The 23,902-nt window shown below is 35.6% G+C and overlaps 3 protein-coding genes across 5 annotated transcripts; 2 read left to right on the forward strand and 1 right to left on the reverse strand.

The window, feature by feature from the left end:
* The first annotated feature begins 1,702 nt into the window (after positions 1–1,702).
* On the forward strand, positions 1,703–6,005 carry LOC142544484 (NADH dehydrogenase [ubiquinone] flavoprotein 2, mitochondrial-like). 2 transcript variants are annotated; one of them, XM_075651532.1, is made up of 10 exons: positions 1,703–1,923; positions 2,048–2,080; positions 2,175–2,240; positions 2,913–3,029; positions 4,537–4,614; positions 4,710–4,823; positions 4,945–4,983; positions 5,335–5,412; positions 5,504–5,569; positions 5,636–6,005. In XM_075651532.1, exons 1-10 carry the CDS (start codon positions 1,858–1,860, stop codon positions 5,741–5,743), a joined length of 765 nt encoding a protein of 254 aa, XP_075507647.1. In that variant the 5' UTR covers positions 1,703–1,857; the 3' UTR covers positions 5,744–6,005. The 2 variants fall into 2 exon arrangements, with proteins under 2 accessions (XP_075507647.1, XP_075507644.1); XM_075651529.1 differs by lacking the exon at positions 4,945–4,983 and having other exon boundaries at positions 1,704–1,923; positions 4,710–4,862.
* A 439-nt stretch (positions 6,006–6,444) lies between these two features.
* On the forward strand, positions 6,445–13,181 carry LOC142544501 (tryptophan synthase alpha chain). The gene is made up of 9 exons (XM_075651545.1): positions 6,445–6,703; positions 6,987–7,133; positions 7,258–7,323; positions 11,309–11,417; positions 11,738–11,814; positions 12,192–12,269; positions 12,527–12,604; positions 12,716–12,775; positions 12,862–13,181. Exons 1-9 carry the CDS (start codon positions 6,515–6,517, stop codon positions 12,994–12,996), a joined length of 939 nt encoding a protein of 312 aa, XP_075507660.1. The 5' UTR covers positions 6,445–6,514; the 3' UTR covers positions 12,997–13,181.
* A 357-nt stretch (positions 13,182–13,538) lies between these two features.
* On the reverse strand, positions 13,539–23,011 carry LOC142544493 (uncharacterized). Of its 2 annotated transcripts, XM_075651536.1 has the most exons (16): positions 22,660–23,011; positions 21,803–21,905; positions 21,476–21,545; positions 21,348–21,386; positions 21,145–21,262; positions 20,978–21,035; positions 17,103–17,300; positions 16,929–16,989; positions 16,664–16,723; positions 16,551–16,570; positions 16,404–16,469; positions 15,460–15,627; positions 14,793–15,050; positions 14,510–14,722; positions 14,164–14,435; positions 13,539–14,032 (listed from the first exon to the last, which is right to left on the reverse strand). In XM_075651536.1, the coding sequence occupies exons 1-16, from the start codon at positions 22,746–22,748 to the stop codon at positions 13,900–13,902; spliced, it is 1,926 nt and encodes a 641-aa protein (XP_075507651.1). In that variant the 5' UTR covers positions 22,749–23,011; the 3' UTR covers positions 13,539–13,899. The 2 variants fall into 2 exon arrangements, with proteins under 2 accessions (XP_075507651.1, XP_075507655.1); XM_075651540.1 differs by lacking the exons at positions 21,476–21,545; positions 22,660–23,011 and having other exon boundaries at positions 21,803–21,910.
* Between the last annotated feature and the right edge of the window lie 891 nt (positions 23,012–23,902).

Genomic DNA, 23,902 nt, shown 5'->3' on the forward strand with positions numbered 1-23,902 from the left:
AGCCAAAATAAAAATGGATGGGTGGAAGTTTCAATCAAAATTTTTTGGCTTACCCACTTGTGAAAAATTAGAGTACTTGTGGCTAATCAACTTCAATGCCAAAATTGAAAAGTGGAACCGACTGAGCCATGCAAGCTATTTTCCAGCCTTCACAAAAATTATCGTTGGAAGCTCCCCTTGTCTCTGCTATTAGACAAGCTAGCGTGCAATCGAAAATCGGTACAGGATAATATAGATGGATTATAAAGATTCATGTGAAGTTATAAAATAAATTTTTTTTTACCGTGATAATGTAATATTTTCTTCGAAATCACAATCTTAAAAAGTAAAATAAGTAAGAAATTAATCACCCCCCAATTATGTACTAAATACTTGCCAGTTGCCTGTATTTCATAAAAATCAGATAAATTTTGTGAGAAAGAAAAAGGAAATGAAGCAAGCAACCGAGAGAAGGTATATGGCCACTTTTCAAACTATATAATAATTGGGGGAATCAAACTTGAATTGGCAACTCTCCGGTCCGGAGGTATACATTGATTGATAACTTGTAAGTATATGACGAACGATGAATCTTTCACATGTACTAAAAACCACGAGCCTTTGCAGTTGACACCAGACTTGACTTTCGAGAAGGAGCGGCTTGAATCCTTGAAACGAAAAAAAGAATGTTGAGAAGCACTGATCATTCCTATGGTGGATGTCCAATGAAGGAACCATACTGATGAGAAGCATGATCATTCCTAATTGAATTATCATTTTTAAATTTAAGATTAGGCACTTTTCAAAATAATTAGCAATTTTTTAATTAAGTTAGAATTTTTAAAACTAAATTATCACTTTTATTAAACCCAATAATAAAAGGAGAAAACCCTTCCCAAAATCCCTCAGTCATGTCCAAAAAAACACTCCATAAAATTTTGAGAGAGGGGGCTATAGTTCTCCATGCAAGGGCCGAGTTTTTGTGTAAATTCAAGGGTTTTGGGCATGATTGTGTCATTTTCTCCTTGTCGGAATAATCTCCGAACCATTTACGCAGTAATATTCAAGGCAAACAAAATTTTGTTTCTTGATGTATCGATGATATCATATTATATATTGAATTTGAAGGTTGTATGTTGTTTTTATGATAGCAATTGATTATGAATATAATTTGTTTGATGGTTATGCAGAAAAGTTTAAGCAAATATAGTAAATAAATTGTGTGTGTGTCATGTGTTCGAAGGGTTTATGTTGATGAGTTAAGCCAGAAATTATATTCATTCTAAAGAGTTAAGTCAGAAAATATGAGGATCATATGAGAAATTAAGCTAGAAGATTTATGAAGTTTTGAAGAAAATTATTGTAAAGTTTTGTTCATATATATATAATGATATATATTTATATCATAGATATGCTATTATTTACCTTCTTTATCTTCACCAAAATTTTAGTTTCAAATTTTTTTTTTCGTTTTTTGTCCCTTAAATATAATAAATAGCACAATTTAGTTCTTACTATTATATTTAAACATAAAATTAACAGTGAGGAATAATTTTGTTATAATTTTAAAATTCAAGGACTAAAAGTGTTGAGTTGAAATATTTAAGGACCAATTTTTTTTCCAAAAAAATAATATATGTATGTTTGTTAAACATGAGTGTGGTGGGCCATTTGGCACTTCACCAGGCCCAATGTTTGGAATGGGCCAGCTCAATCTGGTCTTGTGTCTATTAACCCGGTGTGGCGTAATACGCACTCCCGTTTACGATAGGACATAGCGGACCTCGATCAGGATGTAGCATCTGGATTCTGCCCCCCCAAATCTCTATTCTCGGTGTCGGAGCTGTATATCTCAGGATCCTCGAGTTCATTCGGAAAATGTTACGCCGTCTCGCCTCTCAACGCATTCTCGAGATACGTCAGTCCTTCCGTCAATTCCCCCAGGTTTGCTCCATTTCAAGAATTTCTTCTTTGTATTTATCGCACCTATCAATCATTCAATCTGTTCGAAAATTTCGTTTTCCGGTTTTGTTTTGTCCTTTCGGGTTTATGAACGACGTTTGTGCAGCCATCGCGATCGTTTTCGACTGCGCTGAACTATGTAAGTTGATTATTGTTTTCCTCGGAATCAAAATATTCGACTTTATATTATGTTAGCGTTTGTTCCATTTTTTTAAAATTTCCGAGGAGTGCAGCATATTGATGGCCCAGACAATAATCCGGACCTTCCATGGGAATTCACCGATGCAAACAAAGAAAAGGCTAGTGATGTTTATTATATGCGATTATTGAACACACTCGAATTTTTGTGTGATTTTAGTAACACTATTTTGATATAGGCGTATATTTATCTGTTATTCCTTTTTTTTATTCAGCTTCCAACCTCACTTTTCGCATTGGTTTCAAATTTTGTATCTGGGAATTTTTCCACAACAGATTTAGCTGATAGTTTTATTGTCTGTTTGAAGGTGTGAGGTTATCTTAGTTGTGGTTCTTCCGTAAATAGCATATAAATTGGCTCGTTTGAAAGGAATTCGACATTCATCAGTGCCCTTTGTGTTAAAAATAGACGGTCATGGGAATCCAGGGACTGGATGACTGCTAAGAATAGCAACTATTTGGCATGTTTGCTGAATCAATGCACATTTCGTGATAATATTTCTTTCATTGATGTCTTATGGAGACTCCACTAGTCATTAATTTTGTAGATTCACTAATCTGCTTTGAGAAATTTGTTTGTAGAATCAACTTAAGATCATAAATGTTGCATTCTTGATCTTTTTTTGTGTGCCTATATCCTTGTAATGCAATGGAGCTTTAGTTTTGAGTCATGCAAGCTTCGCACTCAGATATGCGATATCGTGTGAAAGTTCTCTCAAAAGCTACGATCAGGCTATTCACTGGTTAACTACTGTTGTGTTTGTTTTTTACAGGTTAAGGAGATATTAACTCACTATCCTTCCAACTATAAGCGATCTGCTGTCATCCCTTTATTGGATCTTGCACAACAGCAACATGGAGGGTGGCTCCCAGTTTCGGCTATGAATCATGTATGTTGACATCATTGCATTGTATAGCCATATTGATTCATCTGCTTTGAATAGGATGGCATTGACAATTACCATCAACGTAAATCGTGAATAAGATTATTGTCTCTGATCTGGCTTAACTATCAAATAACTTGATTCTCGTGCAATTTATTTTTAGTAGCATGTCATTATCATGATTTGCAGTAATGAAGGTTCCTTGTGTTATTGTTTAAGGGGCATATCTAATATCTAAAATGGCAATTAAGTCGTCTACTTTCCTTTAGCTTTTATGTGCATAAGTGAAAATTAAAATATAAAGTGCTTCAAGGACTCAGTGCTTTTGATTTCCCTTGGAAAGAAGTAAGGCTGCTGAACTAGTATCACATATCGGACCACTAGACATTTAGGTACCGTTTGTTCGTGGACGAGATAAGTGAAGGATGTATTATAAGTGTGATAAGAAAATGAAAGTTAAGGATAATGATATAATGTGCTAAATTATATGGTGTTTGATATGATTATAAAATGGTGGATTAATTTTGTAAATTATATTGTAATGACCAAAATGCCCTTACCATGTATTAATTAATTAATATTCTTGTAACAAGTTAATAAATAATTAAATATTAATAAAACTACTTTATTAAAATAAATTTAATCGAATATTAAATAAATATATTTAAAAATATAAATTAATCATTAAAAATAAATTAGAAAATATAAAACCATTTAAGTTTGTCATAGAGTTAATTAATGAAAATATAATTTTATAAATATTTACTTTTATAGATTTTCATTGTATTATTTATTTTACTGGTAGTAAAAAAATGTAATTTATTTTGCATCAAATTATTTATTTTGCTGATTGTACAAATGAATTGATGTATTTTTAAAAATCAATTCAAAATTGATATTACTTAATCCATTTATTTTAAAATTTTAATAAAATAGTGTTTCAACAATATTAATGTTTTTTTTTGGGAAAATGGGGCAATAAATATTAATGATTTTTAACGTTGAAAAGAATCAAAATAAATACAATCGAGTGAAGAAAAAAGGTATCATCCTGGATTAATATCTCGGAAGCCGTCAAATCTCCATGGACAAGACCAACAATCATAGATTTTTAATTTTCCCAGGTCTTAGGTGGGCGTTAATTTGTGGCAATATCCCTACTACTGTGCAAAATGGTGTGAGTTATACCGAGGGAAAAGAGGATGCCTTCTACATAGCAAAGAGTATTTTATAACGGTCTAGGCTTTAGAAATAAGTGAACCGAACGTAACATAATGGCTTGCTAGAAAACTATCCTGCACTCATAAGCCATACCGAACGGTGCCTTAGGATATGAAGCGTGATTATTGAACAGGTAACTTGTGGAGCATGTGTTGATGTTAAATGCTTCCGTATTCAAATGGTTACTGGCACATATAATGGCAAAAGTAGACAGTGGTCATATTTAGCAAAAGCAGTAGATGTGATCATGTTTAATGTTTCTGTAGTCGTGATTTTTCTTCATTGCTTAAAGGTGGCAAAAATTATTGAAGTTGCCCCAATTCGTGTATTTGAGGTTGCAACCTTCTATTCGATGTTCAACAGAACAAAGGTGAGATCTTTTGCGTCAATTTTATGATAATTAGGATTTTTCATTGTTAAATTTTGAAACTCGCTTAACTTGACAAATTACTTTGGTGATCTTAGGTTGGCAAATACCATCTTTTGGTATGTGGTACGACACCTTGCATGATACGTGGTTCTAGGGAAATTGAAGAAGCATTATTGAAACATCTAGGAGTAAAGCGCAATGGTAATGTAATGAATGGCTTATGCAGTAATTTTGCTTTGTTTGATTTCGTTTGAAATAAACTTGTTTTGGTGATTCAAAACCTAGCCTGATTTATATTTGGAATCCTTAATTAATCTTTTCAGAAGTAACCAGGATGGCCTATTTTCTGTTGGAGAAATGGAATGCATGGTGAGTTGTCCTGATGATATATTCTATCTGGCATAACCACCTTTTATGTAATGTACCTATGGTCTACCATTGATGCCAAGTAGTGGTGATGGACTTCATTTTTGAGTTCTTGGTCCTGTTGTCCCAAAAGACCTGTTTTCGTATTTCAAATTCTTTCCCTTGTGAAAGTAGGTGATTTGTTCTTGAATCAAAATATGACATGAATTTTCTTAAATGTAACATGAATTTTCTTAAATACCCGTATCTTTATTTTGAACTTTTGTTGTCTAAATTACCGAACAGCTATGAAAGATAGTTCGTTTATGTGTTTTGATTGAAACGTGATCTGGGATATATTATTGTTCTCCATAGGGATGTTGTGTAAATGCTCCGATGATTACAGTTGCTGATTACTCTAATGGATCTGAGGGATATGCATACAATTATTATGTAAGCTCATTTGTTTCCCATTTTCATGTGGTGACACCTCTAATTATTTGAACCTCGTATGATATTATGTCTGCCTCTCTTTTACTTGCAGGAGGATGTTACCCCTAAACGAGTCGTTGAGGTGGTCGAGGCTTTGAGAAGAGGGGAAAAGCCACCGGTAAGACAAATAAATTGAAGAGGCATAATCTATAAATTCATTGATTTAAATATTTAAAATTTTCAGCGTGGCACGCAAAATCCAAATCGCATCAACTCTGGACCAGAAGGTGGGAACTCTACATTGCTAGGCGAGCCTAAGGCTCCTCCATGTCGGGATCTTGATGCATGCTGAACAAGTTGGTTTTTTGCAATATTTGTCCATAATAATCAAGCAAATTTGTTGGATTTGAGAGCATCACAGGCTATAAGTTGTTTGGCTACTTAAATATATCTATATTTAAACCCTTCACTGTTAGTTGTATGGCTGGCTTTGTAATGGATAAAATTTGCTGTTTCGTTTCATGTAACATTTCCCCTCTACACAAATATGATTCAGAAGCAATATGTGTAAGATAGTGTTGGTAATCCGTGATATAGATATTACGTTCTCATGATACACGAAAAATTATATATATTAATAGAAATCGAAACGAAAACAATTTTCGTCTCTGTTATATTCTATTTCATTCAAATAATCTAAAGAAATAATTATTTCAAAAAGTAGTCCATAAATTTAAAGACAAAAACTTATGTGAGACTGTCTCACGGGTCGGTTTTGTGAGACAAATCTTTTATTTGAGTTATCCATGGAGAAATATTATTTTTTATGCTAATAATATTATTTTTTATTGTGAATATCGGTAGAATTGACCTGTTTCACAATCAAATCATCTTCCAAGAGATCTATTCAAATTTAAATTACTCTGCTATGAAACGATTTCAACAGGAGGAAATTGATCTCCATTCTATCAAAAAAGAAAAGGAAAATAAATGCAAAATGTATACTTGGAAAAAGACATTTGAACTATTTTTCTAAAATTATATTATTTTTATATTATTTCATCGTCCTGAAACCCTTTAGTAGCTGTCGGAGTAGCGTGAAAGAGAGAATGAAAGCGGATTGATGGCTGCGTCGACGATTGGAGCCTGCTCCCTCCAACTAAAGACCAATCGGAGCATCTCCGACCGCCGTTCTTCTCTCTTTTCTTCAAAGAAGAAATCACTCAAGCCTAGGCCCATAATGGCCACCATCGTGTCTTCCCCAACTTTGGGGATATCCGAAACTTTTTCCAGATTAAGGGAGCGAGGAAAAGTGAGCATTTGGGTTCTTTTTTCAATTAACTTGTTTTTTTTTTTTTTTTTGCTACTGGATGGCGAATCATTGGTGATTCCGTTCATAGTGCAGAAGTGAAAACATCTTAAAATGGTTTTCTTGAATAAGTCAACCTCGATATTCTTTCAAAAATTTAGTCCATGGTCATGCTGGCATATATTGTTCCTAAAGATTTCGATTTTAAATAGTGCGCGCGCTTGTGTTTGTCTCTGTCCATTTTTTTTAAATAGATTATTTATTTGTACTCTTTTTGGTGGGAAAGGTGGCGTTAATTCCATACATCACAGCCGGTGATCCTGACCTTTCCACCACTGCAGAAGCACTGAAGGTCCTCGATTCCTGTGGTTCAGACATCATTGAATTAGGAATGCCTTATTCAGACCCTTTGGCCGATGGTCCTGTTATACAGGTTTGAAAATGTGGTGGCTTGTAGTCTTAGTACAACATTTTTTTGATGTAAAGCTTGAAGAATCTTGACATGACAATTTTATTAAGTCTGGTTGGTGCCAATTCATTTTCATCTTCTTTCACAGGCAGCTGCCACACGATCATTAGCGAGAGGAACCAACTTCGAGAAAATCATTGCAATGTTGAAGGAAGTAAGTGTTTTTCTTAACTGGGTGTGAGACCACAAGTGATGCTAATTTGATATGTCAATGAAGTTGGGCTACAATATTATGTTTGACATCTTGTTGCGCATCTTAATATTATCACGGACTTTAAATTGTTGGGCCTGCTTTGTGTATTGGAAGGATCTAGAAATGAGAATGGTAAATAAAGTGTCATGGAGGGGAGGGTTCAGGATTTGGTTATTCTGTTAATTTGGGGTTTTGAGAGGAAATACTAGCGTAGGCTAGGGGAGAGGAGTGATCCTCTTGTTGTCTTTGGGTTTGTTTCAATCTTCACTTCTTCTTCTTGTTTGGCTCTTGTCTATCTTTTCTGCGATATTATTTGTGGATTGTAACAAGTGGTCCCCGAACTGCCGGATTTGATGGAGGGATAAAACATGACAACCAAAGAAGTGCAAAAATTGGAAGGATTACAGAAGACACTGTTTGTTGGACATAGGAGGACAAATAAAATTCATCTACCAATCTATCGGGTCCTTCCTAAAATTGAAACCCTTTGTGGAACAGTATATAAATGGGAAGAGTCTGGGGAAGAATCGGCCTCTATGCAACCGACAACATGATGAATCACCACCTCAAGAGAAGAAATAGGAGGAAAAAGAATCATGCAAGGAAAAGTGGGCTGAAGCAGAAGATTTGATTAGTAGAAGGGGATGTCAAAGCACTGGCTCCGAGGGAGTTAAATCCATGATGTGATAGACCCAATTGGAAGGTCAATTAAGGTTGAAAATTTTAAAAGAAATTTCATACAGAGGTTGCAAGTTTCTGACGGAGAAATTAATCAAAAGATATAGGTCAGAATGCAGCTAAAATTCTCATGAGGGCTGGAAACCATGGACTCTGAAAGCTGACAACCCAAGAGTCTAACGAAAAATACAAGGGCTATTAGGCCGAGGATTGATTATTGGAACGAAGAGGAAGCACATGGCTCAATTACAATTATTAGGGTTAGGGATTTGAGACATGAGATCGAGCAGCAATTTGTAGAGAATGTGTTTTTCATTGGCAGCCGAAAAGAGACGGGGCATACGCAGTGGGTTGTGGAGGAGGAAGAACGCATGAGTTATTACTTTTTGTGGACCTTAAGATCGGCCCAAATAGCCCAAATAGTTAGCTTTGTGCAATTAAATCAAAACAAGGAGAGCATGTTAATTTGTCTCCTAACGCTCAAAGAGGGAGGGATAGAGACAAGTTGGTTGCAAATGACAATGGGAGATAAATTAGATAATCGCCCAAAGCTAGGGGCTCACACCAAAAGGGCAGCGTCCACTGTGGTAACTGGCTTGAGCAGGCGGGCAATAAAACCAGAAAGACCAAAACCCTGGCCCAGATAATTTAAAGAAAGAAGAGTAAAATGGCAAGGTGTTGAAGAAATCGAGGTAGAGCTGTCTGAACAGGAGTGGAAGGAGCTCGGTGAAAGAGCGGAAGATTCTAAATCCAAGTTACTGAGGCAATTGCTAGATTTGGTGGAGAGTGCAAGAAAATCACGTGACCTTACTGTTAATTTGATACGGTCAGGGGGAGCTGAACCAGCAGCTATGGAGGGTGGAGGTGAGCCAAGCAGAAAAACAGAAGTTCAGAGGAGGCTGGTATTGAAAAGGTACCCCGCTAAACAAGTTGGTAGTAAGGCAGTTTTCATAATATCTGTCGGTACTGCTATTGAACACTCTCAAAGAAAAGTAATCAGTCTGGTGCTTGGTGAACTTCAGTTTTTTAGTGTCAAACTTGGTCGCTTGTTGCATTCCCTACGCATCTATAATGAGAAGAAATCAGTAACTGCATTATCTCAAGCTGTGTTACTTCTGAAACAATTTGCTAAGTGGTTAGGTTCATCCAGGGTTGAGTACATAAAAGAACTAGAGCCCATTCCTGAATTTGAAATATATAATGAAATACGATACTTCCTGCAGAAAATACATCAAACCTACCTGCTAAATTTTGTGAAGAGACATCACTACGTTCCACCAAGATTGCTTCATTGAAGTCTGAAAGTGTTGCATAGGAATAGTGGGTCAAGTGAGGTGTTTCTCAGAGAGGAAACCATGACAATAATTTCAAAATTGCATATTGGCATTTGGACAATGAAACTGTTCATGTTACTTGGAATATTGGTCCATTGTGCAACTTAGATAACACAATCAATCTAGGTGCGATTGTTTCTGATTTTATATCCTAGATTGGGTTGTTCATCCCCATCAGGTGTTTCATCTTCAAGACGAGTATTCTGTACCTGTCTTTGGAATTACTATTGGCATGGCAGAGACAACCTGTATCAATAAGGGCCTGAATGAAGAAGCTCTTCTAGTCCTTATGAGGCTTTTAAAGAAGTATCTAATGTATAATTCTGTTGAGATGGACGATCTGGCAGTCCAAGTGACGAGAAGAATTATTTCAACTGAAAAGGATCAACGGGCCTTGGGGCAATTGGATTCTTATGAGAGCTCTCTTGTTGAGGTCCACTCAAAAGGTGCTATTTTTTTTTTTTTGATAGGAAACATTATTTTATTATTAATATAGTAAAAAGGATTACATCAGTGGACTAGAAGTTCACTCTCCTAATCTAGTAAACAATAGCACGATGAGTTTAGTGATACACATAATCCCATTGTCTTATCAAATCGAAAATCGAAACATTCTTGAAATCTTTGTGAATTCCGATCCAATTGGCAACGGTAATCCTGATCTTCTCCCAGCACTTGTCAATATTTGCATCTTTTCCTTCGAAGATTATTTGGTTTCTTTCCAACCAAACCGTCCAACATATGCAATGAACCACGACTTGCCAAAATAGTCTTCCTCTCTTGCCCGTGGTTTGTCCCAAATCCATACCGAATAATTCTTTTGTTGTTTTAGGTATCACCCAAACCAACCGCATCTCTTGCAACGCTCTATTACAAGGACTCATTTTCCATTATATGAAGAAAATTCAAGACCGAATCAATTTCTACTAACAACTCAAATGTGAGGACAACTTTGGATAGAGCATTTGATGCATGGATCTGTCCAGTTGTATATTTGGTGATAGGCAATTGCAATGACCTCATTCTAAGATTATGTGAACCCATTGTGCTGGTTAGATCAGACGTTTTTTTATCATCATACATTATTGTTGATGTAGCTGGAAGAATGGGTTTAGATGTGTTTACAAACTATTCTCTTTGAAAGATGGCTCTAAGATTCTTGCAAATTTCGCGCCCACTCCAGTAGTTTCCGGAATAGAAGTTGATGTTGGATGGGCATGTTTTGCTATTGAGCTTGACCTCTCCATTGTTAAGACATCTAGAAATCCCGGTTTCCCAATCCTTTCATTGGAAAAGCTTCAGCCCAACAATTTTTCGGACTGCCAATCTCAATTTCTCAAAGCAGTGATGATCATGTATATAGGGAAGAAGAAAACTGGGCTGGACTCGTAGAAGTTCGAGTTTCAAGTCTCAGCCTTGAGGACAAGGCTGATTTTCAAGAAGACGGTATTGTTACCGATCTTAATACTATCACGGGCTTTAAATTGTTGGGCCTGCTTTGTGTATTGGAAAGATCTAGAAATGGAAGTGGTAAATAAAATGTGAGGGAGGGGAGAGTTCAGGATTCATTCGGTTATTCTGTTAATTTGAGGTTTAAAATACTAGCATAGGCTAAGGGAGAGGATTGATCCTCTTGTACAGAGAGTTGTCTTTGGGTCTGTTTCAATTTCATATCAATTAATATAATTTCAATGTCAATTTCTTCTTCTTGTTTGGCTCTTGTGTATCTTGTCTGCGATAATATTTCTGGATCGTTACACATCTTAGGTAATTTCCCCACGCGTTCTTTGTGAAACCTATTCTTTTGATTTTCTGGGAAATTGGGCATTTTGTCCACACCATTTGATTCTATTAGCAGAATAGGATCCGTAGCTGATTTTTAGCTTATTCTTGGTGACATCCTTTCCTAATTTAAGTTTTTTGTTACATCACAGGTGGTACCTCAATTGTCTTGTCCGATTGCACTATTCTCGTATTATAACCCAATACTCAAGCGTGGTGTGGAGGAATTCATGACTACATTGCAAGATACCGGAATACATGGTAATAGCGTTCACTTTGCATTATTTTCCGTTTCACCATATCACGACACTCATTTAGCCTGTTTGCCAAACTTGGAAACTTTCTTCTAATCGGTTAAATCTTTGTAACCAAAAGCCTCGCGCAGTGCCTTGTGTAACCAAAACAATCATGTATTTTGTGCTTGAATACTCATGAATTCCTCACCTTCATTTTCTGCTTCATAAAATGTAACTACTCTGTGCATGTTTAGTTTGGCTTTGCCTCTGTTACATTTCTTTTGCTTCCCACCCAGCCTATTTATTATCATTTTCTTATGTAAAAAATGGGGATTTTGTTTTCAGGGCTTGTTGTTCCCGATGTCCCTCTGGAGGAGACAGAGATATTGAGGAAGGGAACTGCCAACAAAAATATTGAGCTGGTTGACCTCTCCCATCAACAAATTTCTTCCTGACTTGATTTTATTAATTCAAATGGTTATTTTTGTATTTCAGAAGTTTCCTTTTGGATGATGCTGTACAATAGAATTGGGTATGGAGTTGTAGGAGGAATGGGTATGGAGTTGTAGGAGGAATGTCCTGAGAGAATTGAAACACAAGTAAAATCGTACTGCTACTAAAAAGTTTCAACAAAATTCTTGGACATTTTTTTTGATATGCTGTACCTTAGGAAACAATTTGTCTTAATACTATTGCTGTATCGAGTCATCAAACAATTTCCAAAAATGCCCTTTTGGCCACAGTTAGCCATTTGCTTTTGGGGGCTTATCCAATGATCCATTTGAGCCTGCTATTTCAGGTACTGCTTACCACTCCAACAACTCCTACAGGACGAATGAAAGCCATTGTTGAAGCTTCAGAAGGATTTGTCTATCTTGTAAGATTCATTTCTTTTGATTTTAATTTTTGTTTTCTTTTCGAGTTTTGGGTGGTTAGTGGTGGAAAGAGTCATCTTGTGAAGTATGCTTCCGATTTTTCTCTTTCAACCACAATCATTTCTGTGTCAATGCAGCATTGACAGTGTGTAAAAAAATAGCATCTGGGTATTGCCACCACGAGAACTCAACATATTCTTTTTCAAAAAATACAGATGCAGCCATAATTTTCGTTCTTTTTAAACTTATCTTCGAATAGGTGAGCACAGTGGGAGTCACTGGAGCACGAGCGTCTGTTAGTTTAAAAGTGGAGTCTCTCCTAAAAGAAATTAAAGAGGTAAGAATTTGTAGTACCTTACCTTTTTCAAACATAAATACATTTCATGGTTTATCGTTGTGTTTTTTTATGGTAAAGCCTTTTCTATGTTTATGACTATCTTCTTCACAGGCGACAGGCAAGCCGGTAGCGGTTGGTTTTGGCATATCAAAACCAGAACATGTTAAACAGGTTAGAATTGGTTGGTCAAAATCATAGTTAAACATCAATTACTATCTATTTTCATGTATTTAAATGTTTTATGTTGATTGTTTCAGGTGGCCAGATGGGGAGCAGATGGCGTGATTGTTGGTAGTGCTATAGTAAAACTATTGGGTGAAGCAAAATCTCCTGAAGAAGGATTAAAAGAACTGGAATTGTTCACCAAAAACTTAAAATCTGCACTGTTGTGATGTGTTTGTCGTAGCTCTGCCTTTGTACCTTAAATTAAAGCCTTTCAGCATCGAGCAGAATTGGATGCAGCAATTGATTTGGCCTTCGGGGGAAATAAGTGGTTATGTTTTCAGATAATTAAATGCATTTTTTGTATAATAAATATATTCAAATCTTTCAGCAATTGATACCTATCATTTATCCATGCTGGCTGTTAGATGTTTGACCCCATCATTGGTACAACACATGGAGAGTATTCAGTTGCCATAGCCAAAAGAAAGAATATTCACTGGATTATTCGCATTGTTCTGGTAACGAAAGGAGAACAAAGTGAACTACGTAAACCTGAAGCAACAAGACAAATTTCTTTGACAATGCTCTTTCAGAAACATAGTATTTTTTTAACTTCAATCCTCCGGCTTTCATTTTATGTTCCTTTCCATCGTAATGGATATTAATGCCATTTGTATCCATCCGAGGAAGCATGAAATGAAAACCTGTGATTGATTTCAAATGACTTAATCCAAATGCACTCGTTGATAAAAACCAATAACAGAGATGGTGGAAGACTAAACATTTTACTCTTGATCATAGTTTGTCAACATTGTTAATCTATCCAGGCTCTGAATATCACTCTCTTGTCACCATCCGAAGACAAATATCACCCTACAATCTAAATACCATATATGAAACAACCTAAGAGTAAACTGTATCATTAAACCAAACCATTCTGCCTGCATCCCCAAGTGAACATGATCGTCTGGATATAGCTGTACAATTGATATAACTGTTACAACATAAAAGGTCTCTCTTCAACCTGCAATGTGAACGTAATCGACCACGTATGCTTTGTGTCAAAATGTAAAGCGTGGTGAGGTTTTGATTGATAGAATAAGAGTTTACGTATCATAAATATATTTCTTCTATTCTGATCTTCGACTGTCTTTCTGATTATTGTATAGGGGTAGCATCCAACGTGAACCGTGCTTTCTCTTCCCATAACATCGCCAGTAGAGCACCAATAATGCAGCTATTACCACAAGAGGGATCACCCATCTGTTGGGAAACACAATCATTCAGCACAAGAGTTCAAGTAAAATAATTGTAAGCAATCGATAAGACCGGAAAAGTGAAAAGTAACCCATTTTGGTTTACGGTGTTAAAAAAAATCTCTATTTTATTGATACCTGTCTAAATCAAGAATGGGGCTGTACACCAGAGTTTCCCAAGTCCCCACAATAACATGCCATACTGGATTGTAATAAAGAGATTCTGCAGACCAAAACAACCTTGTATATGTCTCTAAGAATATAAACATCATCCAGGCTCCAATCTCAACCAATATAAATTTAATGATAAATCGGCCAACCACCACCATAACAAGGGCGAAAGCCACCAGCCAATTGAAGAGCCTGTGATTGTATTCTTTGATAAATAGAGATTTTGACTTCCCCAACATCTGCATTTACAGGCTGCGTGTTACAAAGATACCATCAGGAAATTAAATATCAAAATATCAACAAAATCACAAACCTTCATCATCCGCAGCTCATAGCTGCTTTTAGAAGGCCCGACACATTCTCTTTCGAAGCTTTGGTTGCAATGAAGAAATCCTGCATTGAATTTAGCCATCGATGGCAGTCTGAGGACTTGGAGTTGATCCATTTTGTCCTCACATCTTGTATAAAGAGCCTCACAGAGTTTCGAGGAATGATATTCATTTGACAATATAAAATTCTTGTGTACCTGAGTACATAGATAAATTAGAACTATTTTGTAAAAACCAGTCATCAGATTCTTGTTCCAGAAATCATACCTCCTCTATTGCTTCAACCAACTTCTCAGCGGATCTTTTTGCGTGGTAGCGTCCAAAATGTTGCTCATCGAAAGCTTTCATAGCCACTTTCTTGGAATCCTCATGGCCTTGTTGCAGCGACTCTTCTGATGTGGGTAAACCCAGATAATTCATATGTTCTTGGTAAAGTTTCAAACAACGCTCCAGTATACCCTTGTTAAATAACTCCACAAGGGATCCAGTAGATGGAATCTCCCCTTTATTTATGGCCTCTAGAATCTGGGATATAGAATCATCATTTATAAAAAGGAGTCTCGAAGAGGCAAGGCCATTATCCGCTGGATAAATCATACTAACATTTGATTTACAACTAAAATCCTAAATTGGATTCATTTGACATTTAAATCCATCACATATCATGTGGAACTGAACCCATATATTATCCAACGGCATCTTTAGCCATTACTTAGGTGGAAATTTTACCAAGAATAATTTAGACCTTTGAGCAAGAAATTGAATTGTCCCTACCAAAAGAAAACAATTATTTAACTCTTGACAGGTTATAATTGATTACATTGCTGGTTTTCTGAACCATTACACAATCAAATTAGCACAAATTGGCTATAAAATCCAGGAAAGTCCGCGAGGCTACATGAGTAACATCATGAATGGATTAGAAAATTTTCACCTGTCCAAGAAAAGATACAAACTCCTTCCCATTGAGAGGTTTGCCCTGGACAATCTTTGGACGGATGATAGAAGAAACAACTTCTTTCAATTTTTCCCTCTTCTTCACATAAATAGGATCGAGCTCATCATCCTTCATGTCACAAAGCTTTGTGCGTTGCAGATGAGGCTGTACCAATATTCAGATTGAGCTACTATTTTATGTTGAGATTATATGAACACGTGTGTAATGAGAGTAAAGACCTATATAAGGAAAAGTCTTGTCGAGAAAAAAATCCATTATATGAATGCTAATTAACTAGCATTGCTCACTTCATACAGGCACATATATTTCTAACTTGAGTCACAAATATACTGTAAAGATTTTTTAGTACAACTAAACCAAAAATTCACCATGAAAAATCTCGCCTATCGAGTTTAAAAAAAAAAAGTTCTTCCAAATCCCATAAATGTAAAACATTTTCCTGATTAAATTTAAGCCTTGTCTGGATATTGCCTGTTTAACAGTTAGATAATTCTGATGCTAATACATTGTCATGAAAAAAGAAGAATGGAGACATGAAAGAAAACCGAGATTCTAGAACACCATGCCAACACAATTATTTATGTCAACAAAGTTTATAGCCAACGACAGAATGAACAGAAAAGTCTGAAGTAGCCTGCATCAGTTATTCATTATCTTAAACTATTTGACATAATTATTTCTTTTACATAAATAAATAGAAAAATAAGCTGAGTTCAAAAATTAAAGGATGATAAAAATTATGTAAACGAAGAAAGACCATCCTATATTTCTTTCCATTTCAGCTCGAGCATGCTATTTCACTCTTAAAAAAATGCATATATTTCTGCAAGTAAAAGTATTACATGTTACAAGCGAGCAATGCAACAGGCATCTTACACCAAGAAACACAAAGTTGAAACATAATAGTAAAAAATGCAGACCTGGGGTAAGCTGAAGGCGGTGCTGTTTCCGCCCATGATAGCTAAAGAATCACGGATTCGGTTCACCTGAAAATAAAATCCAAAACCTGATGCGCGTATTTAGCATAAAATAATTATTATCACACTCTAAGTAGAGGATTTACATACCTGATCAATATTCTTGTCCCCTGTTCAAATTCAAACTCGCCATTAATAATATTATCAAACAGATTCTTAGCAAATTAGTGCCAAATTGCCTACGTAAGCAGAGAAAAACTCACCATCAGTATTAGGGACTCTTTGGAGAGCCTCGTGGACCATTTCTTGCACTGACTTTCCTTCTAATAGTGCCAACAAAGAGTATCAAGTCCAGAAATTGGTAAAACAGTGAGAAGCGTAGCATAAAGGGGATAATATTACAAGGACTTCCAATGACAAAAAGAAGTTAATGCAAAGTAAATTGAGTGTTGGCGGGAAACAGCTGGTTGAATATTAAGTGCCTAAAACTTCTATAAATGAATACCATAGTTTTGTAGGAAAACTTACGAAGAAAATCGCGCTGGATTAGCCATAACAACTTAGCAGGTTCAAAAGCCACATCTTCTCCCTGCAGAAATAATATATTAAACCTTTAGCGTCTCATCTTTTCTTTTTTGTTTGTTTTAGGTGAAATAATTATGAAAGCATAATGAAAGGAGAAAAAAGAAATGGGCAAATTACCTTCACTCTGTTCCGAATGCATATGAAAGAAACAACAAATAACAAAGAAACATCATCAGAATAAATCAAGTTGAGATGCAAAGTTAAAGCTGATAGGCACCAAATGTTGATCAAGTAAGATGTCAATACAAACCTTCCATAAAATTCTTCGGCAAGTTCAACGGCAAATGACAGCCGAGACACATCTGCTTCTCGTATCTAAGCTTAAAACAATAAGAAAAGTTGCCAAAGTAAATAAGTTTTAACATCTAAAAACAAGTGGTCGTAGATCGCTTTTTTTCAAGTGAACGGAGCAACAGGCATCGAGAGACATGCCGAGGAATTTATGGGTGGCATGCAGAGTAATTGTTGAGTTTTTTAGCAGAAGAAATATAGTGAAATAGAACACAACACAACATAGGACATACATGATTCAGTGATAGTTGCCTACATCTACGACAAAATAAGAGCCGTCAACACAGACTAGTGGGGCGGGCCTAGCCGAATTTTAGTTATAAAATGGCGGGTTGAGGGCCAGCCCGCCATTTGGGGAAGCTAGGAAATTGCCAACCCCTCCCGCATATTTGGTGGAGCGGGTCTAGCTCATTTTGATGGCTCTAGACCATAGTTGTCAAAAGCGAGCGCTTCATCTTAAGCACAAAGCGCCACGAAGCGCAAGCCCTGCCTCCTCACCGCCTCTCGTCTGACTCGATGCTGCCACCGCATGTTCTGCCCTCTTATTTGCTACCAAGGGTAAGAAACTAAGAACTCATCTCTTCTGTTAGTTTACTTTTTTATTGTCTTGTTTAACTTTCTGTTTCAATTTATTGATTGATTATTATGATTTTCAGTTGGTTTAAGTCTTATTCATGTCAAATACAACTACCCCATCAAATCAAAAGGATATCGCTTGAAATTTTGCAACACTTTTGGATCCTAAAAATCCAAATGTTGTGAGTTGTATTTTTCATGGTAAAATAACAAATGACACGATTTATCGACACATGATGCATTTAGTTGGGGTATAGAAACGCGAAAGTTTGTATGAAATGCCCCAGGCGTGTTAGAGAAAATTTAGAGAGTTCATGCACAAAAAGAATAAAATGAAGAATCCGATAGATAAAATATTCCTCATTCTGATGATGATATTGTTGATTTGGAAGAATATAAAGTTGATCTTCAAACTAAAGATAAAAGGAAAACGATCAATACTCAGTTCAAGCATCCACTGCATGGTCCAAGGTAAAAAATGTAAACAAACATGATCTATTAATCTTTGTATTTGTTTTATGAAAGATTTTGATGAAATTTCCAAACAAAGACATGCGAAAAATAAAGGTTTATTTGATGAAAATAAAAGGAAATTAAGAGATAATGCGGTTGACAGATTTAATGCATGGATGTATGACGATTGAATTCCTTTCAATGCCGTTAAATATGTTTTTTTTTCGGCATTGTATAGACACTATTGGGAACTTTGGATTGGGAAAGAAACCTCCATCATATCATGAAGTTAGGGTTAAGTATTTGAAGATGAAGTTGACAAATACAAAATTGCATCTCAAATCCCCGATAAAGATCATGCTAAGTATGGGTACACAATCATGACAGATGAGTGGACGGATAAAAAGAGCAGGACTCTTGTAAAAATGTTGGTAAACAGTCATAAAGGAAGCATATTTATTGAATTAGTTGATACTTCAGGTATTCTCACACATATGACAAGATGTTTGAAATCCTTTTTAAATTTGTTCTTAATTCGAGTTGTATAATGTAAGTTTCAATGTCAATGCTATTTTAATTTTATGTTACTTTCAAATAAGAATTAAATATTTTCAATTTTTTGACTATATGTACTGTGTTTTTTTAGGTTTGTCTTTTGAAAAACATATTTCCACCCTTGTGTTGGAGTCATTGTACAGCTCATTGTTTAGATTTGTTGCTCGATAATACATTCAAAATTATTCCTCGACTCAGAAATTGCATGAGCGGGAATTGGTGGTGAATTGTTATTTTTACAATAAACCACAAGTATTGAGCATGGTGAGGGAGTTTATTGTACAAAGAGACATGGTAAGAACCACAAAGACACATTTCGCAACTGCTTTTTACTTTAAAGCGGTTACAAGTACAAGAAGCAAATCTAATAAACATGTTTACATTTGAAAAGTAGGCAAGCAAATAGCCGATTTTCTAAAGAGGCTGAAAAACGTATAGCAGAAGTGATATTGATGCCTTCTCTTTGGAAAACTATAGTTCTTTGGTGAAAGTATTAAGGTTGGTCCTTCTCTTTGGAAAACTATAGTTCTTTGGTGAAAGTATTAAGGTTGGTAGACAGTGAAAAAAAGTCTCATATAGGTTATATTTTTTAACCTCACTTGCTCTTCTTCATGTTGTGAACGTAATTGGAGTGTTTTTGAACATGTAAATTGGAGTTTTTTTTTATACATATTAAAATTTATATTATGGACTGGATTTATTATTTTGAAATTTTTTGGTAGATACATTCTAAAAAACAAAATATGTTGTCTCAACACAGAGCTTCGGGGCGAAGATATGTCATTCGAGATAAGATCAATCCTATTTCATTGTCAAATATAAATGATAGTAATGAACGGTTATTGGGAGAATTGCATGACAGTGATGAAGACAATGATGGTAATGATTTGTCTATGAAGATGAAAATTTACGTTGGAGTGAATCAAGTTTAGTAGCACGAGCGACTGAGGTTGTTGAAAGTGTGTACGGCTTTCGATTTAGACATACATCTACTTCAAAAAGAGCATCATCTTCTTATTCAGCAAAAAAAAAAATCTCAGCTCGAACTAATCATGTAGATGAAGAAGATATCAACTATAATGATTGAACTTAAGAAGACGATATTGATTGATACAAATCAAGCGATGTAGCTGATACTGTAGATTAGGAAGATGAAGATGAAGATTGTTTTGATATTTGATATTTCATCTTTCACATTTTCAAAGACTTTTGATTTATTTTTTATTTTTTTGATAATATTTTGTTCATTGCACTTTTTCCTGTAACGTGTGTCTTCGCTTTGAGTTTTACACTTTAAACACCAGACACTTGAACGCTTTTTTCCGCCTCGCGCTTTTGACAACTATACTCTAGACACGATGAAAATACGATGGGATATTTATGGTGGGAATTATATAACTAGATCACCATAAAACTTTTTCTCGACTACTCAATGCAGGTGTCGAGAAAAGGGAAATTGACTGATATACCTAAAAGAATGGTCCTCATCCAGATTAAAAATCAGAGGTAATCTTGACTATGTCTGTGGGAAATGGGAATGAAGAGGAAAATAAAATAAATAGTGTACAGGAAAAATGATTCTTGTTTGACAAAAAAAAAAAGATTAGTATTAATAACTAGAAGAGTTAATTAATATAAATATCTCTAGGTTTTGGAGAAAACTGGGACAGCATGGCGCCAGGGTAAGTGAGAGTACCAGACTGCAGAAGAATATGAATAGCATCTTCCTAAACACAGAATAAGTGCAGAAGCTAAAAATTATCAGTTAAAAGTATCTAACAAATATGCTTTAGTTCTATTTAAAAAGACATATTTTTTTATGATTTCGATTACTTATATGTGTAATAACATTCTAGAGTTCACAATAAAGCGTTCATCAACACCCAGGATTTATTGGACAATTCCAACAATCTTGATCATACGAGCGATTTATATAGCATGTGCATTGCCTTCTATTATATATGTAGATCATGAGTTCTATAGATCATGAGTTCTACAGTCTCAGGATGGATCACTGTAGGTTTATTTCAAAAAACTTTTAAATGGCCAAGATTCATATTAATTCCACACTAATATGATGCAGTAAAAGTGAATTAGAATTTGGGAGAAGAACAAACCGTCTCAGGAAGGTTATATACAAGCACAGAACTCATGACAGTTGCCAGGGCAAAAATCCTGCAAAACAGGCGATCAGAATTGATAAATCCCCAGAACCAATTAAATTAGTAAGAACATACATATTGGTTAACTAGTTTAAAATGAATTGCAAGTACTTCAAAATCACCTATCATCATATACATTTGACTTTCCAACACTTTCAAAGCCCTCAGTATCAAGATAGATGACAGAAGTTTTAACTCCACCAATATCCATTTCAACTGGAGTACCCCACACCCATATACCTACATAAACCAGAAAAAATTATGAGCACAGTTTTAAAAACATTGCATCAATCCTCATATAAAAAAAGGAAATTTCAGTATACACCTTTAGTTTTAGTATCACGCATGTGGCCAACACCAAAACCTGTCAAATTCGAACTTCACTATCAGGATTTAGAACACTTGAAAGGAAAAATGAAAGTCATCATCAGAACAAAATGTGATAAAATGGACCTTCATAACATGAAAGAGACAGAAGCTGGTTAAGTAAAAATGATTTTCCAGATCTATATGGTCCGATAACCTGTAAAAGTACACCGCACAATGAGAAGACTTTATGAATAACAAGCATTGCTGAACACACAAACAGATGTGAAAGTGGCATGTCGAAATCCAACTAAATCATGGTAAACAAACATTCTTCAAGCACCAACAACAATAAAACAAACTGCCTACAAATTTTGCTTCAGTCATTCAATCTACCACTTAAAATGTACCCCACACAAAGATACTATTTCAATATCATGTGTATATGACAATCGTTGTGAATCTAAAGCTTACGGCAACAGCTGCAATAGGGGTTGGGATTCTTTCAATTGCATCCAAGCCTTCTCTTGAAAGACGAAGTCTTGTATGACCAGGATCGGGTTCTATGATAGGAAACCTGTGCCATTAAATTGCACCATCAATTGAACTGTAAGCATAGAAAGTCAACTGCAAGTAATATTTGGGCCTTGGCAGTTAGTATGATACAGAAAGAAGATACAGCCAAAATAAAGCAGTTTAAATGAACAGGACAAAATGTCTTTGGCAACATGCGAACACGCGATATATTATTTATACAGAAACAGTAAATACACACATACATGTAACACACACGAAAAAAAGACCCTTCATCTACTGATTGATAGCTAACATTCTGATTTTCCAGTGAGAAAATATTTTTGGACTCGATAACCATGATGACCTTTGACCTCACTTTTACATAAAACCTTATTTAAATCAAGAATTCGAGAATTCCCCATCAGCACATCTTCAAAACAAACCAAGGCTCGTGTTCGAATAAAAAAGTGCATGCATCATCGACAAGAAACGTGAAACGGCTAATCAAGGAAGTAAATTAGCATCATCGACAAGAAACGTGACCACGACAGAGGAACATGGATATAAAAATAAAAATAACAAGCAAAAAGGCACCCACCATTTACCTCCCTTTACATAATAACGAGTAATCAAACAAAAAAAACATGAAAATTTTCCTAGAATTCATTTTCATCATAAACCAATGAACAGATTTCGAACTAAAAATATACAATGCACTATCAATAATAAACAAGAAAAAATCCAAACCAGAGAGCAAATGCACGAACTGCGGGCACATAAACAGTAACAGAAAAAAAATCTAAAAAGGTACTCACGCTTGACGAAAATTTTCAATAGCGAACGAACCAGATACGAGTAAACCAACAAAACAAGAAAAAACCGCAACCGCATTAAAAACCCGCATCTCTGATCCGCCAAAAAGCCGTTACATCAAGAATGCAGTGCTTCCTTGTGAATGAAATGCACAAGATTGCGCGGGAGAAGAAACCATACCCAAAAAAAAAAGATATTGAATTGAGCGGAAGCAAAAGAGGGGGGATCTCAAGAAGCCATTACTGAGGGAGCAGGTTAAGAAGCGTGGAGAAGCAATAGCAAACAGGATTTGGATCTTGAAAGTGGGAAGACTTTAGGAAGAGCAACGAGATTTCTTGATTTGAGGAAGACCACAACGGGCCGCAAAGCAGGGGATTCTTACCCTCCCTGTAAAACTTCCCTACTGAGATGGGCCCATATTCAAGCCCAATTTTATTTGGACAGAGGAAACTCAACGGCTAACTGGACAAGCTTCGTGCTTCGGAGCCTATATTTATTTTTACTTATCCAAAAACAAGAGTTTATGTAGGCCCAGTGTTAGGTCCAATTTAAAAAAAAAAATTTTCCATTTTATCTTTATTTGTTTGTAAGCCCAGTGTCAGGCCCAAACTCGAACTTTTTATTTTTAATAAACAATTATGTTCACTCGTAGTGTTGTATACCTAATCCAAAAAGCAAAAGAAATCTATGTAATTTTGTTTCCATTTCTTTATTTGTTTGTCCACCCCGTAATTTCTTCTGTATATGATGTTTTCTAAACAAATTTTATGTTGGTTTTATATTTTCCAAACAAATATCCAATGTAATCACTTCTCACTATATTGGAGTCCCAATTACGAGCATGACAAATATGTTAGAATATGATGAGTGATATCTTATAAATAGGCCCATTAATATCAAGCCCAAACCAGATTTAGGACCTCCGGCTAATCCCTAGCCAAGATAAAGGACCATGACAAGCTCAAGTACTCTCCTATAAATATCAGGTTTGAGTGTTCAATTCAAAAAATTCAATATATTGATTTTTAGCAGCACTCTTAGTTGTTCTCTCATTATATTCTCAGTCTCTGACTTGAGCGTCGGATGGGCTACGGTGGGACACCCTCCCGACCCCTTCTAACGGTCTCCTTCGTGATTTCAGGCCTAGAGTAAATTCGAGGTCTGAATTTGGATTAGCGTCACCTGCTGGAACCGGACCATAAATTTTCAGTGAGTATCACTTGACCCCGTCTGTGAGAAGTTTGA

The sequence above is a fragment of the Primulina tabacum genome, chromosome 1, assembly GCF_025594145.1.
Source record: "Primulina tabacum isolate GXHZ01 chromosome 1, ASM2559414v2, whole genome shotgun sequence".
Taxonomy (NCBI): domain Eukaryota; kingdom Viridiplantae; phylum Streptophyta; class Magnoliopsida; order Lamiales; family Gesneriaceae; genus Primulina; species Primulina tabacum.